The 15,896-nt window shown below is 43.2% G+C and overlaps 1 protein-coding gene across 3 annotated transcripts in view; it reads left to right on the top strand.

The window, feature by feature from the left end:
* emc10 (ER membrane protein complex subunit 10) overlaps positions 1–15,896 on the top strand; it is a 75,666-nt gene that overhangs the window by 40,457 nt on the left and 19,313 nt on the right. For all 3 annotated transcript variants that reach the window (XM_028813632.2, XM_028813631.2, XM_028813630.2), the window contains exons 3-4: positions 6,584–6,696; positions 7,131–7,229. In XM_028813632.2, coding sequence (XP_028669465.1) covers positions 6,584–6,696; positions 7,131–7,229 — 212 coding nt within the window. The remainder of the gene's footprint in view (positions 1–6,583; positions 6,697–7,130; positions 7,230–15,896) is intronic.

Genomic DNA, 15,896 nt, shown 5'->3' with positions numbered 1-15,896 from the left:
GATTCTCCATAATTGATAGGAGCCTGTTGAGTGCCCGTTGCTCTGCTACGGATGTCAAACCATCCAGCTCTATGCCAACAATAGAGCCTGCCTTCCTCACCAGTTTGTCCAGGCGTGAGGCATCCTTCTTCTTAATGCTGCCTCCCCAGCACACCACTGCGTAGAAGAGGGCACTCGCCACAACCATCTGATAGAACATCTGCAGCATCTTACTTTTTGTTATTTGTTTTTTTTGTTATTTGTTGCCTCTTTATAGAATTCCAACTTAATAGAGAAATAATATCTCCCAGTCTAAACCCATATCGACTGTTCACTAACATGTTATTCAGGATCACTTTATTGTTAGCATATGAAATGTACCAGAATTGAAATTGGTTAGGTGCATAGGTGCAAAACATGGAATACAAAACATAACCAACTTAAGACAACACAATTTCGACCCACCATTAACCTGACACTATGCAAACCAACAATTGACACTTGACACTATACAAATACAACAATTTCTTGAAAAAAACATTTACAAACTTCAGCAGTTAACTCAAATAGGACGAAAAACTATACAAAGTATTATAGATATCAATTAGTGCAAGCTGAGCAAGTCTTCTTCTATAATATGTTACTGTGGCTGTCTATTTTTAAATCACCTGTAGATCACAAAACCATTTGAACTATTGACCTGAAATTTGGTACACATATACTACGTGACCTCTACTGTCCACTTTCAGGTGATGATTTTTATTACTCTTCTTATTTTATTTTATTTTATTGTTGAATCAGCTCTTGGCAGTGGGCAGCAGGGTTGCCATGCAGAGCATCCCTACCACCTTCACCGTCACGTCCTCTACTTCTTCATATCTTAAGTCATTCTTGAGGCAGATTGAACCCTTAAGTGCCAGTTTAAGTGAAAAAATTAAGACAAACGTATGAAGTAATTGCAACACAAAAACTGACTTAATCAGTTTTAACGCGAAAAGATGCTGATGAAAGAAGAGAAGAAGCGGACCACTAGGGTGGAGAAAAGAAGAGCTGCTCAGGTAGCAGCAAGCGCATCAACCTCTGAGCAAAAGAATGCTAAACATACAGAGAGAGAGTAGGAAAACTATAAGTCAAGTGTATTCACTGCATGTTATCGTGCAGTCCGCCGTTACTGGTATGAAATATTTACAAATAGACAAACTGCACATTTACCAGTTATATGTTGCAAGAACTGTTAGGAGTAATGAACAAATGGCTACTTGGGTGGGTGGAGTCAGATGCAATCTTTTCTGCTCTCTTTTTCACTCTGGCGATGAACAGATCTTTTAATGTTGAAAGACAACAGTCAGTGATTTTCTCATCTGAACAGATAACCTGCTGCAACTGAGTCGTAGAAAGAGAGGAGGCAGAAGGAAACCAAACGGTGATGGAGGAGGTTCACAATACTTTCAATGATGGCCAAGTAAAAATTTAACAATATACGCCATGTTTCTTAAGATGGCATATAAGGAACAATTTCTCCCTGGCTTTCTTGATGATGGAGGTGATGTGCTTGGCCCATTTTAATGTATTAGTGAAAGTAGTCCCCAGGAATTTAAATGACTGAACCACAGACACAGTCTGGCCATTAATTTGTAAAGTTGGACAGTTGGTTACTTGTCAGTGAAACTCAATCTTCCTTTCCACTGAATAGCATTGAGATCCAAGTTGTTGCAAAAACACCTTTCTACAAGGCAGCCCAGTTTTCTTTGAAAGGAAGACTCATCATTATTGGAAATGAGACCCACTACGGGTGTGTCATCTGCAAACTTTAGGGTTTTTACTGATTTGTCCATGGATCTACAGTCATTTCTATAAAATGAAAACTGGAAAGGTGAAAGAACACAGCCTTGGGGGGAGCCTATACTAATTGACATTGGCTCTGATATATACGGGCCAGGTCTCACATATTGTTTTCCACCTGTCAAAAAACTCATAATCCACTGGTAGACACAATAGTCTAAAGCTAACTGGATTAGTTTACTCTGAAGCAACTCTGAAACAATGGTATTGAAGGCTGAGCAGAAATCCATAGGTGTTAGGCAAGTCTAGGTACTGAAGAATATAGTGGATGCATAAATTAACTGCATCCTCCACTGAACGATTTGCTCTGCACATGAACTGAAGTGAATCAAGGAGAGGATCATTACCTTAACAATTGTTTTCACTAATTTTCCCATGATGCTTGTTAAGCTTAAAGAGCCTAATAAGACCAGCTCTCTCTTTTTTTTTTTTTTTTAAATAAGTAAAATTAGAACACGTCCCATGTGCAATGATTTTTTGAAAGATATCCGGTGTGTGAGGGGTGTGTGTTTGTGTATATAAATATATATTAAAATATACTCACTAACCTCTGTAAGCACTCTAGGATAAATGTTATGTGGTCTCAGTGATTTGTTAGATTTTAGCTCTTTTAATCGAAACAAAATGTCTGTCTTGATAGTTTTTGAATTGCTGAATTCCTTAATAATCTCTGTAACTGCTGGAAGGTTATCTTCTTCACATGTGAATACATCAGATAAATGCAAACTTTAGAGCATTTGCTCTTTCATCTGTCAGTATATTTTAGTTTGTCCCTACCAGTCCTAATATACTTCACTCCCTCTCTGACCCTTTTTTACATTTAGTACTGTTTAGGTATATTGCCATCATTTAGCATTTAAAAACTTTTGCAAGTGTAATATCTATTATTTTATATCCCATCATTTCCTTACTGTATGCCGTTGAATCTGTCATTAGGCAACATTAGTTCCACTGTTCTTTGGCTTACCCTCTAATAACATATCAATATAAACTAACTGTGTCCCATGATATTCTTAACAATGGTTGCTATTATAATTTTTTTTAATACCAGTCATGATTTCTGTGACACAGTGGATAAAATATATAATTTTTCAAAGAAATATGTGGAACAATGTGCTGTCCGCATAGCCATCCCCTTGCACATCAGTGTATTTTATATTGGCTTATCTTTGGCAGAGTTGTGTTTTGATGACAGCAAGATACATACAATGCATCCGGAAAGTATTCACAGTGCATCACTTTTTCCACATTTTGTTATGTTACAGCCTTATTCCAAAATGGATTCAATTCATTTTTTTCCTCAGAATTCTACACACAACACCCCATAATGACAACGTGAAAAAAGTTTACTTGAGATTTTCGCAAATTTATTAAAAATAAAAAAATTGAGAAAGCACATGTACATACAGTCATGGCCAAAATTATTGGCACCCCTGGAATTTTCCCAGAAAATGCACCATTTCTCCCAGAAAATTGTTGCAGTTACAAATGTTTTGGTATACACATGTTTATTTCCTTTATATGCATTGGAACAACAGAAAAAAACAGGAAAAAAAGCCAAATCTGACATCATTTCACACAAAACTCAAAAACTGGGCTGGACAAAATTATTGGCACCCTCAACTTAATATTTGGTTGCACACGCTTTGGAAAAAATAACTGAAATCAAGCGCTTCCTATAACCATCAACAAGCTTGTTACACCTCTCAACTGGAATTTCCGACCACTCTTCTTTTGCAAACTGCTCAAGGTCTCTCAGATCCCAACAGCAATTTTGAGATCTCTCCATAAGTGTTCAATCGGATTTAGATCCGGACTCATTGCTGGCCACTTCAGAACTCTCCAGCGCTTTGTCTTCAACCATTTCTGGGTGCTTTTAGAGGTATGTTTGGGGTCATTGTCCTGCTGGAATGCCCATGACCTCTGACGCAGACCCAGCTTTCTGACACTTTGCGCCCCAATATCTTTTGGTAGTCTTAAGATTTCATGATGCCTTGCACACAGTCAAGGCAGCCAGTGCCAGAGGCAGCTAAACATCCCCAAAACATCTTAGAACCTCCACCATGTTTGACTGTAGGTGCTGCGTACTTTTCTTTGTAGGCCTCATTCCGTTTTCTGTAAACAGTAGAATGATAAACTTTACCAAAAAGCTCTACCTTGGTCTCATCTGTCCACAAGACGTTCGCCCAGAAGGATTTTGGCTTCCTCAAGTACATTTTGGCAAACTCCAGTCTGGCTTTTTTATGTTTCTGTGTCAGCAGTGGGGTCCTCCTGGCTCTCCTGCCATAGCGTTTCATTTCATTCAGATGTCGACGGATAGTTCGAGCTGACATTATTGCACCCTGAGTCTGCAGAACAGCTTGAATATGTTTTGAAGTTGATTGGGACTGTTTATCCACCATTCGGACTATCCTTCGTTGCAGTCTTTTATCAATTTTTCTCTCCCTTCCACGTCTAGGGAGATTAGCTACAGTGCCATGTGTTGTGAACTTCTTGATTTTGTTGCACACAGTGGACAAAGGAACATGAAGATCTCTGGAGATGGACTTGTAGCCTTGAGATTGTTGATATTTTTCCACGATTTTTGATCTCAAGTCCTCCGACAATTCTCTGCTCTTCTTTCTGTTCTCCATGCTTAGTATGGCACACTCAGACACACAACAAAAAGGTTGAGTCAACTTTTCTCCATTTTAACTGGCTTCAGGTGTGATTGCTATATTGCCAGCACCTGTTTCTTGCCACAGGTGAGTTCAAACGAGCATCATATGCTTGAAATAAAACGAATTACCCACAATTTTGAAAAGGTGCCAATAATTTTGTCCGGCCCATTTTTGGAGTTGTGTGTGACATGATGTCAGATTTGGCTTTTTTTCTGTTTTTTTGTGTTGTTCCAATGCACATAAAGGAAATAAACGTGAATATCAAAACATTTGTAATTGCAACAATTTTCTGGGAGAAATGGTGCATTTTCTGGGAAAATTCCAGGGGTGCCGATAATTTCAGCCATGACTGTAAGTATTCACAGCCTTTGCCATGAAGCTCAAAATTGAGCTCAGGTGCATCCTGTTTCCCCTGATCATCCTTGAGGTGTTTCTGCAGCTTAATTGGAGTCCACCTGTGGTAAATTCAGTTGATTGTACATGATTTGGAAAGGCACACACCTGCCTATATAAGGTCCCACAGTTGACAGTTCATGTCAGAGCTCAAACCAAGCAAGAAGTCAAAGGAATTGTCTGTAGACCTCCGAGACAGGATTGTCTCAAGGCACAAATCTGGGGAAGGTTACAGAAAAATTTCTGCTGCTTTGAAGGTCCCAATGAGCACAGTGGCATTGCATCATCCTTAAGTGGAAGAAGTTCGAAACCACCAGGACTCTTCCTAAAGCTGGCCGGCCATCTAAACTGAGCGATCGGGGGAGAAGGGTCAGGGAGGTGACCAAGAACCCGATGGTCACTTTGTCAGAGCTCCAGAGGTCCTCTGTGGAGAGCGGAGAACCTTCCAGAAGGACAACCATCTCTGCAGCAATCCACCAATCAGGCCTGTATGGTAGAGTGGCCAGACGGAAGCCACTCCTTATTAAAAGGCACATGGCAGCCCGCCTGGAGTTTGCCAAAAGGTACCTGAAGGACTCTCAGACCATGAGAAAGAAAATTCTCTGGTCTGATGAGACAAAGATTGAACTCATTGGTGTGAATGGCAGGCGTCACGTTTGAATGAAACCAGGCACCGCTCATCACCAGGCCAATACCATCCCTACAGTGAAGCATGGTGGTGGCAGAGTCATGCTGTGGGGATGTTTTTCAGCGGCAGGGACTGGGAGACTAGTCAGGATAAAGGGAAAGATGACTGCAGCAATGTACAGAGACATCCTGGATGAAAACCTGCTCCAGAGCACTCTTGACCATCTTTCAGCAGGGCAACGACCCTAAGCAAACAGCCAAGGTATCAAAGGAGTGGCTTCAGGACAACTCTGTGAATGTCCTTGAGTGGCCCAGCCAGAGCCCAGACTTGAATCCGATTGAACATCTCTGGAGAAATCTTAAAATGGCTATGCACAGACGCTTCCCATCCAACCTGATGGAGCTTGAGAGGTGCTGCAAAGAGGAATGGGCGAAACTGGCCAAGGATAGGTGTGCCAGGTTTGTGGCATCATATTCAAAAAGACTTGAGGCTGTAATATTGCTGCCAAAGGTGCATCGACAAAGTATTGAGCAAAGGCTGTGAATACTTATGTACATGTGATTTCTCAGTTTTTTTATTTTTAATAAATTTGCAAAAACCTCATGTACATTTTTTTTACATTGTCATTATGGGGTGTTGTGTGTAGAATTCTGAGGATAAAAATGAATTTAATCCATTTTAGAATAAGGCTGTAACATAACAAAATGTGGAAAAAGTGATGCGCTGTGAATACTTTCCGGATGCACTGTAGGCTGCATATTTTTAATTTGATTTCCAAGACTGGGTTCAACCACAACCAAGTTTAATCATCTGTTAGAATTTAGAGAGGATACTGAATGGTGCATTTTTGTACTAAAAATCACAGTTCCTTCTCTACCAAAGTTGTGAAGTTTTTATCATTGGTTTGTAAAATAAACAAAAAAAATACTAACAGTATGTAAAACTGGGCTTCCCCAGACGACTATAATGCTTTATCAGAAATTGATGAATGCATAATGTTTAACTTGTGCAATGATCTAAAATGATTAACATTGACTCTCAAAATGATATTAAAATATTTTTGTTTTCTTGTATCACTTAGATGACAGCATTGATTTCAAGAATCGAGCTGTGATCCAGCTGAAACCCAGTCGAGATACTGGTATCATTCAGTCTCAGAATCAGCTGACAGAGGAAGAGCGTAACAGACTGAGGGTAATGAAGTGAACTTTTAACTTGGCTACTACAAGAGTAGAATTTTTCACCTTTTCACTTTGGTAAAAGAAAAAAATAATAAAACAAGGATCTCGTACATTTAAAAGGAAGACCCACCATCTTTAATAATGGATTGATTTAACCAAGTTTTGAAAATGAATGAATAGGTGGATTGTATGGTATGAGTTTTGCATTTGCTCATTTTAAATGCATTTATTTCTATGCTGAGAGAAAGAAAAACATAACTTCTGGAATTTTTTTCAGTTACGTTTGGACATGTTAAATTTGCAAGCTGAATATAAGCTAGATTTTTTTTTTATTTCTTTTTTTATTAATCTTGTACATTTGTAATGTACATCAAAGTTATGGTTTTTTATGTTGTGTTTTTGTTTTGCTTTGAGATCAGAATCAAACTTTGTTTTGCTTTTTTCTAGGAAGTGGCCTCAGTAGATGGCTTATACAGAATTCGAGTCCCAAGATTTTCTGCTCAGAGTGGGATGACAGGTGGCTATGTTTCCTCATATGTTCGAGCTGTGAGTCCATTTTCTTTACTTTCCATTTTCTGACAAATTGAAAAGCTCCACGAAACCTCGGTTGTACATTCGTCTTTACTAGAATGAGGTTTCTCATGTGTAAAGTAAATATTGCCCTTAAAGTAAATGCTGGAAATGCAGTTGCATTTCAATAAATTATAATATCATCGAAAACTTAATTTATTCCAGTAATTCAGTTCAAAAAGTGAAACTCATATAGATTCATTACACGCAGAGTGATATATTTCAAGTGTTTATTTCTTTTTATCTTGCTGATTATGGCTTATAGTTGATGAAAACCCATAATTCAGTATCTCAGAAAATTAGAATATTGTGGAAAAGGTCAGTGTTGTGGACTTGTGGTGTCACACTCGACTTAGCTAATTAACCCAAAACACCTGCAAAGGTGTCCTGAGCCATTAAATGGTCTCTCAGTCTGGTTCAATAGGCCACACAATCATGGGGAAAACTGCTGATTTGACAGTTGTCCAGAAGTCCATGGACAACCCTGCACAAGGAGGGTAAGCCGCAAAAAGTCATTGCTAAAGAAGCTGTTCACAGAGTGCTGTATCCAAGCATATTAATGGAAAGTTGAGTAGAAGGAAAAAAGGTGGCAGAAAAATATGCACAAGCAACAGGGATTAACTGCAGCCTTGAGAGGATTGTGAAACACAGCCCATTCAATAATTTGGGGGAGATTCACATGGGCTACAACTGTTGCATTCCTTGTATCAAGCCACTCCTGAACCAGAGAACAATGTCAGAAGCATCTTACCCTGGCTAAGTAGAAAACAGACTGGACTATTGCTCAGTGGTCCAAAGTCCTCTTTTCAGATGAAAGTAAATTTGAAATCAAGGTCCCAGAGTCTGGAGGAAGAGTGAAGAGGCACAGAATCAAAGTTGCTTGAGGTCCAGTTTGAAGTTTCCATAGTCAGTTATGAGTTGGGGAGCCATGTCATCTGCTGGTGTTGGTCCACTGTGTTTTATCAAGTCCAAAGTCAGTGCAGCTGTCTACCAGGAAACTTTAGAGCACTTCATGCTTCGCTCTGCTGACGAGCTTCATGGAGATGCTGATTTCATTTTCCAGCAGGACTTGGCACCTGCCCACACTGCCAAAAGCACGAATACCTGGTTTAATGACCATGGTATCACTGTGCTTGATTGGCCAGTACACTCGCTTGACATAAGAGGAAGATGAGAGACACCAGACCCAACAATGCAGACGAGCTGAAGGCTGCTATCAAAGTGTCCTGGGCTTCCATAACGCCTCAATAGTGCCACAGGCTAATCGCCTCCATGCCACACCACATTGATACAGTAATTCATGCAAAAGGAGCCCCGACCAAGTATGGAGTGTGTACATGGACATACTTTTCAGTAGGCCAACATTTCTGTATTAAAAATTTTTTTTTTATTGGTCTTATGTAATATTCTAATTCTGAGATACTGAATTTTGAGTTTTTATTACCTGTAAACCATAATCATCAAAATGAAAAGAAATAAACACTTGAAATATATCACTCTGTGTGTAAAGAATCTATTTAATGTATGAGTTTCACTTTTTGAGTTGAATTACTGAAATAAATTAACTTTTCGATGATATCCTAATTATTGAGATGCATCTATATTAACAGAAGTGTCTTTTCTTGCTATCCTGTAGGATATGTTCTTTCTACCAAATAGCTTTAAAAAGTTCTGTATTTAATGTTATCTATTCTTTTTGTCTATGATAGCATCTGTTTTATTAATTCCTTTCTTATTGTCCATTAATTACTTGAGAAAATTTTCTAGCTACTCTGAATTTTTAGATTATAACTACAAGACAGTAATAATACAGGTTAGGTTATATGAATGAAAATTAGTACTTTTTTTTTTTCATCCTTCAATGACAAGATACTGCGGTGGGTTGGCGCCCTGCCCGGGATTGGTTCCCTGCCTTGTGCCCTGTGTTGGCTGGGATTGGCTCCAGCAGACCCCCGTGACCCTGTGTTCGGATTCAACGGGTTGGAAAATGGATGGATGGATGGATGGATGACAAGATACAAAGAGTTCCAGCAGAGATTTTACCTGAAATAATGATAAAAAGGCAGTATGTCTTTTGATAACTGATATTAGAGGCTGAAAAATAGCCCATCCCCTGCTCAAAAAAAAAATAACTCTGGTACAAAAACTTTCAAATAAATGTTTTACATTTACAAATAATATATAACAATAACAATATTAACTAAGCAATTACAACATTAATAAAATTATATATTAATTAGAAATATCAGTATAATTAAGACAATACTCAAAATTGAGAAACTAGTAAAATTATGTTTACAAAACCTTGAATTAAACAATAAAACAGTTATTGTATAATAGTAGCTAATATGAGTACAGTGAACCCTATTTTCGCGAAGTAGGATTCTTTATTTATAAATCGAATATTTTCGCAGTTACAGTATAGAAAACCTGTTTACGACCTTCTAAATACATTTTTTAACATTATTAGAGCCCTCTAGACATGAAATAACACCCTTTAGTTACCATTACACTCATATTACCCAATATATTAGACAAAATAAGAGAAAATAAGACATATTAGACGTTACAAATATCATATTATTATTATTGTACTGTACATTTAATTACATACACACACACAGTTCTTACACACAACCACTAACCTATGAAGGCACGAGCTCAGTAGGAGTCTCTTCAGGTTGTAAGCTGGAGCGCTGATCGCACCCTCAGAGGACACAGACGCCCCTGGGAAAACCCCTGAAACAGCTGACGGTCTACCTTCACATTGCTCCTTACCCTTTTTACTTGCGCTATAACGCGCGATAAACCTATCACGCGGTACTCCGCTTACTTAAAAGTATTGTGCAGTGCCTCTCAGCTTTGGAATTGGTTGTTTTGTTTCTCTCTCTCTCAGACATTCTCTGCTCCTGGCGGAACTGTCATCTCTGACTTGTCATGGAGCACGTTTAAACTTTTGAAAAGAGACAAATGTTTGTTTGCAGTGCTTTGAATAAAGTTCTTTTTTTCTACAACCTCCTGTGTCCCTGTGCAAATCTGTGACCCAAGCATGACAAGGTGGTGCAGTATCTTCAGCAGGTGCGTCGTTGTGTTCTTCCGCTGAAGGAGTACTAGGAGTAGGCAGTGGGTGTCTGGGTGCGTGGCTGAAGAACATCTTGATAGGCAGTTGCTGGCGCTGTCTTTTCATATGCGTGAGAAGGCTTTTGTAGGGTATTGCCATCTTTGATCATATCCAAGAGTTTCACCTTCTCCTGGATGGTAAGCATCTTCCTCTGGCACTTAGTTTTCATTGTCAGAAGGCTTAGAAAAAGCAGCACGTTTAGGAGCCATCGTGGGGCTTAGATAAAAATTCTCAGAAAGCGCATGCGTAGTGATGTAAGCGTGTATGAGAAATAATCCCGATAGAGTGAAGCCGCAAAAGTCGAAGCGTGATATAGCGAGGGATCACTGTAACTTGGTCAAATAAATAATCCAATTCCAGTAAAAGGAGGTTGTAATTAAGGAAGCACAACTTCTCTGCATTTATGCCATGGAGAGAGCTCCTCTTGTCCTCATAAATATAAAAAAAAAATAAAAACGCAATAAAATTCAGAGTTTCAACATTGTCTTTGTCCATCCATCCATCCATCCATTGTCTCCCGCTTATCCGAGGTCGGGTCGCGGGGGCAGCAGCTTGAGCAGAGATGCCCAGACTTCCCTCTCCCCGGCCACTTCTTCTAGCTCTTCCGGGAGAATCCCAAGGTGTTCCCAGGCCAGTCGAGAGACATAGTCCCTCCAGCGTGTCCTGGGTCTTCCCCGGGGCCTCCTCCTGGTTGGACGTGCCCGGAACACCTCACCAGGGAGGCGTCCAGGAGGCATCCTGATCAGATACCCGAGCCACCTCATCTGACTCCTCTCGATGCGGAGGAGCAGCGGCTCTACTCTGAGCCCCTCCCGGATGACTGAGCTTCTTACCCTATCTTTAAGGGAAAGCCCAGACACCCTGCGGAGGAAACTCATTTCAGCCGCTTGTATTCGCGATCTCGTTCTTTCGGTCACTACCCATAGCTCATGACCATAGGTGAGGGTAGGAACATAGATTGACTGGTAAACTGAGAGCTTTGCTTTTGGGCTCGGCTCCTTTTTCACCACGACAGACTGATGCAGAGCCCGCATTACTGCGGATGCCGCACCGATCCGCCTGTCGATCTCGCGCTCCATTCTTCCCTCACTCATGAACAAGACCCCAAGATACTTGAACTCCTCCACTTGGGGCAGGATCTCGCTACCAACCCTGAGGGGGCACTCCACCCTTTTCCAGCTGAGGACCATGGTCTCGGATTTGGAGGTGCTGATTCTCATCCCAGCCGCTTCACACTCGGCTGCGAACCGATCCAGAGAGAGCTGAAGATCACGGCCTGATGAAGCAAACAGGACAACATCATCTGCAAAAAGCAGTGACCCAATCCTGAGCCCACCAAACCGGACCCCCTCAACGCCCTGGCTGCGCCTAGAAATTCTGTCCATAAAAGTTATGAACAGAATCGGTGACAAAGGGCAGCCCTGGCGGAGTCCAACTCTCACTGGAAACGGGTTCGTCTTACTGCCGGCAATGCGGACCAGGCTCTGGCAACGATCGTACAGGGACCGAACAGCCCTTATCAGGGGGGCCGGTACCCCATACTCTCGGAGTACCCCCCACAGGATTCCCCGAGGGACACGGTCGAATGCCTTTTCCAAGTCCACAAAACACATGTAGACTGGTTGGGCAAACTCCCATGCACCCTCCAGGACCCTGCTAAGGGTATAGAGCTGGTCCACTGTTCCGCGACCAGGACGAAAACCACACTGTTCCTCCTGAAACTGAGGCTCGACTATCCGACGGACCCTCCTCTCCAGAACCCCCGAATAGACTTTTCCAGGGAGGCTGAGGAGTGTGATCCCTCTGTAGTTGGAACACACCCTCCGGTCCCCCTTCTTAAAGAGGGGGACCACCACCCCGGTCTGCCAATCCAGAGGCACTGTCCCTGATGTCCATGCGATGTTGCAGAGGCGTGTCAGCCAAGACAGTCCTACAACATCCAGAGCCTTGAGGAACTCCGGGCGTATCTCATCCACTCCCGGGGCCCTGCCACCAAGGAGTTTTTTGACCACCTCGGTGACCTCAGTCCCAGAGATGGGGGAGCCCACCTCTGAGTCCCCAGGCTCTGCTTCCTCATTGGAAGGCATGTTAATGGGATTGAGGAGGTCTTCGAAGTACTCCCCCCACCGACCCACAACGTCCCGAGTCGAGGTCAGCAGCGCACCATCCCCACCATATACAGTGTTGACACTACACTGCTTCCCCTTCCTGAGACGCCGGATGGTGGACCAGAATCTCCTCGAAGCCGTCCGAAAGTCGTTCTCCATGGCCTCCCCAAACTCCTCCCACGCCCGAGTTTTTGCCTCAGCAACCACCAAAGCCGCATTCCGCTTGGCTTGCCGGTACCTATCAGCTGCCTCCAGGGTCCCACAGGACAAAAGGGTCCTGTAGAACTCCTTCTTCAGCTTGACGGCATCCTTCACCGCCGGTGTCCACCAACGGGTTCGGGGATTGCCACCACGACAGGCACCAACCACCTTACGGCCACAGCTCCGGTCAGCTGCCTCAACAATAGAGGCACGGAACATGGCCCGTTCGGACTCAACGTCCCCCACCTCCCTCGGGATGTGGTTGAAGTTCTGCCGGAGGTGGGAGTTGAAGCTACTTCTGACAGGGGGCTCTGCCAGACGTTCCCAGCAGACCCTCACAACACGTTTGGGCCTACCACGCCTGACCGGCATCCTCCCCCACCATTGAAGCCAACTCACCACCAGGTGGTGATCAGTTGACAGCTCCGCCCCTCTCTTCACCCGAGTGTCCGAGACATGTGGCCGCAGGTCCGACGACACGACCACAAAGTCGATCATTGAACTGAGGCCTAGGGTGTCCTGGTGCCAAGTGCACATATGAACACCCCTATGCTTGAACATGGTGTTCGTTATGGACAATCCGTGACGAGCACAGAAGTCCAATAACAAAACACCGCTCGGGTTCAGATCAGGGGGGCCATTCCTCCCAATCACGCCCTTCCAGGTCTCACTGTCATTGCCCACGTGAGCATTGAAGTCTCCCAGCAGAACGAGGGAGTCCCCAGAAGGTATGCCCTCTAGCACACCCTCCAGGGACTCCAAAAAGGGTGGGTACTCCGAACTGCTGTTCGGTGCATACGCACAAACAACAGTTAGGACCCGTCCCCCCACCCGAAGGCGAAGGGAGGCTACCCTCTCATCCACCGGGGTAAACCCCAATGTACAGGCTCCAAGTTGGGGGGCAATAAGTATACCCACACCTGCTCGGCGCCTGTCACCGGGGGCAACTCCAGAGTGGCACAGAGTCCAGCCCCTCTCAAGGAGATTGGTTCCAGAGTCCAAGCTGTGCGTCGAGGTGAGTCCGACTATATCTAGCCGGAACCTCTCAACTTCGCGCACTAGCTCAGGCTCCTTCCCCTTCAGAGAGGTGACATTCCACGTCCCAAGAGCCAGCTTCTGTAGCCGAGGATCGGACCGCCAAGGTCCCCGCCTTCGGCTGCCACCCAACTCACACTGCACCCGACCTCCTTGGCCCCTCCCATAGGTGGTGAGCCCATGGGAAGGGGGACCCACGTTGCCTCTTCGGGCTGTGCCCGGCCGAGCCCCATGGGTGCAGGCCCGGCCACCAGGCGCTCGCCATCGAGCCCCACCTCCAGGCCTGGCTCCAGAGTGGGGCCCCGGTGACCCGCGTCCGGGCGAGGGAAAACGCTGTCCAAAATTGTTTTTCTTCATAGGAGGTTTGTTTAACCGCTCTTTGTCTCATCCCTCACCTAGGACCAGTTTGCCTTGGGTGGCCCTACCAGGGGCATAAAGCCCCGGACAACAAAGCTCCTAGGATCTTTGGGACACGCAAACCCCTCCACCACGATGAGGTGGCGATTAAAGGAGGGGACATTGTCTTTGTATTATTTTCAATTAAATATAGTGTGATATGGACACTGTATAGCGCTTGACCCGACACAGACTGACACTAGAGGCACATATAAAAACACTAAGACATTTATTTTTCTTTAGCTGGGGGGCACGTCTTCCCCGTGAACCCCACAGCCACAACACAGTCCCAAACCACAGTACAGTCACCAAGCACCTTCTTCTCTCACCACCACTCCTCCTCAGTAAGCTTCGTCCTCCACCTCCCGACTCTGGCCACCGAGTGGTGGTTGCTGGCTCGCTTTTATCAGGCACACGGAAGTGCTCCAGGTGGTTGATTGCTGACATCCAGCTGCACTTCCGGGTAAGGCGAAACAAGTGCCCAAAAGGGGCCAGCCGCTCCTGTTGCAGCACCTCCTGGTGGCGCCTGCGGAACCCCACAGAGCTGCACAGAACTCCAACACCCATGAAGCCCTGGGGGAGTCCGAGGCACCGCTGCAACCCAGGGGTGCTGCCATCTAGCAACCAGGGGAAGATATTGGGCTTCCCACCCTTCTCCCCCTGGCAGATGTGGTGAAGGGGCGAGCCCGGCCATCTGTCACAATAGGGTTTACATGATTTTCAAATTACTGCATTCCGTTTTATTTAAATTTTACGTAGCTTCCCAACTTTTTTGGAAACGGGGCTGTAAAACCGTTAAGCATTCATTGTAGCAAATAAAGACTGGTTTCCTTTCTTATTGAGCATCATTGAGAATAATTGCTCAATTTCTAATTTATATATTATTGTTATTACAGCAGCTTTTAAAATGCTGTATAAAATGGGGACTTTAGTGTAAAGAAAGTATAGGTGGCTACTCTGCCCTGAAAAAGCGCACTGCTGAGCAGAGGGCTGGAGGAGAAGCAGGCAGCTAAGGGTTAAACAAATATGTTTAGATAGATAGATAGTTTAATGTGTTTAGCTAATTACAAGCAGTTTTGTATGGGTTTCATATATACCTTAGTCATGTGAAATAATGCTTATTTCTTATAGTGTCACTTTCAATGTATAGAAAATTCCATTTTTGCGAAGAGCCATGTTTTTCAAGTAAAGACTGCATCACTGCACGAGTCATTAGCAAGTTTGCTTTGCAGATGTACCCTGTCACAAAAAGCAAAAATATTAATAATAAAGAAGTATCGAAAGGCCCATTAAAAATAAACATACACAGGGTTGCACACAAACAGTGTTTGAGTATATTAGAAAATGTACTTATTTTTAATATAGGTATTTAAACCCTAACTTTTGTATAATTTGATAGCTGTAATATAGACAGTCTTAGTAATAGGTCTTTCTTTGTTGCTAGAGCAGTGTTTCTCAAACTTTTTTGTCTGTTGGCACAGTAAAAAAACTAAAAAAATTTCGCGGCACACCAGGAAGAACAACAGTTGTTTTATAATAAAATGAAAAATTATTTTACCTGTTTTTAAGTATTACATTCAATGTGAAGGATGTGCCTGTTTTTGAGAGCAAATGCAATCTAATCGAGGCTCCAAAGTCGACAAACAAACTCGCATTTCAGCGTCTATTGTAAGAAGTCTCTCTCTTTTCTTAGACTTGATTTCAGTCAGTGCTGAAAATCCAAACTCACAAAACCATGAAGATGCAAATGGAAGAATTATTTTGATTGCTTTTAAACTGATT

This window comes from Erpetoichthys calabaricus, chromosome 11 (assembly GCF_900747795.2).
Source record: "Erpetoichthys calabaricus chromosome 11, fErpCal1.3, whole genome shotgun sequence".
NCBI lineage: Eukaryota > Metazoa > Chordata > Cladistia > Polypteriformes > Polypteridae > Erpetoichthys > Erpetoichthys calabaricus.
The sequence above is the reverse complement of the archived record's forward strand: the minus strand, read 5'-3'. Positions and strand labels throughout refer to the sequence as shown.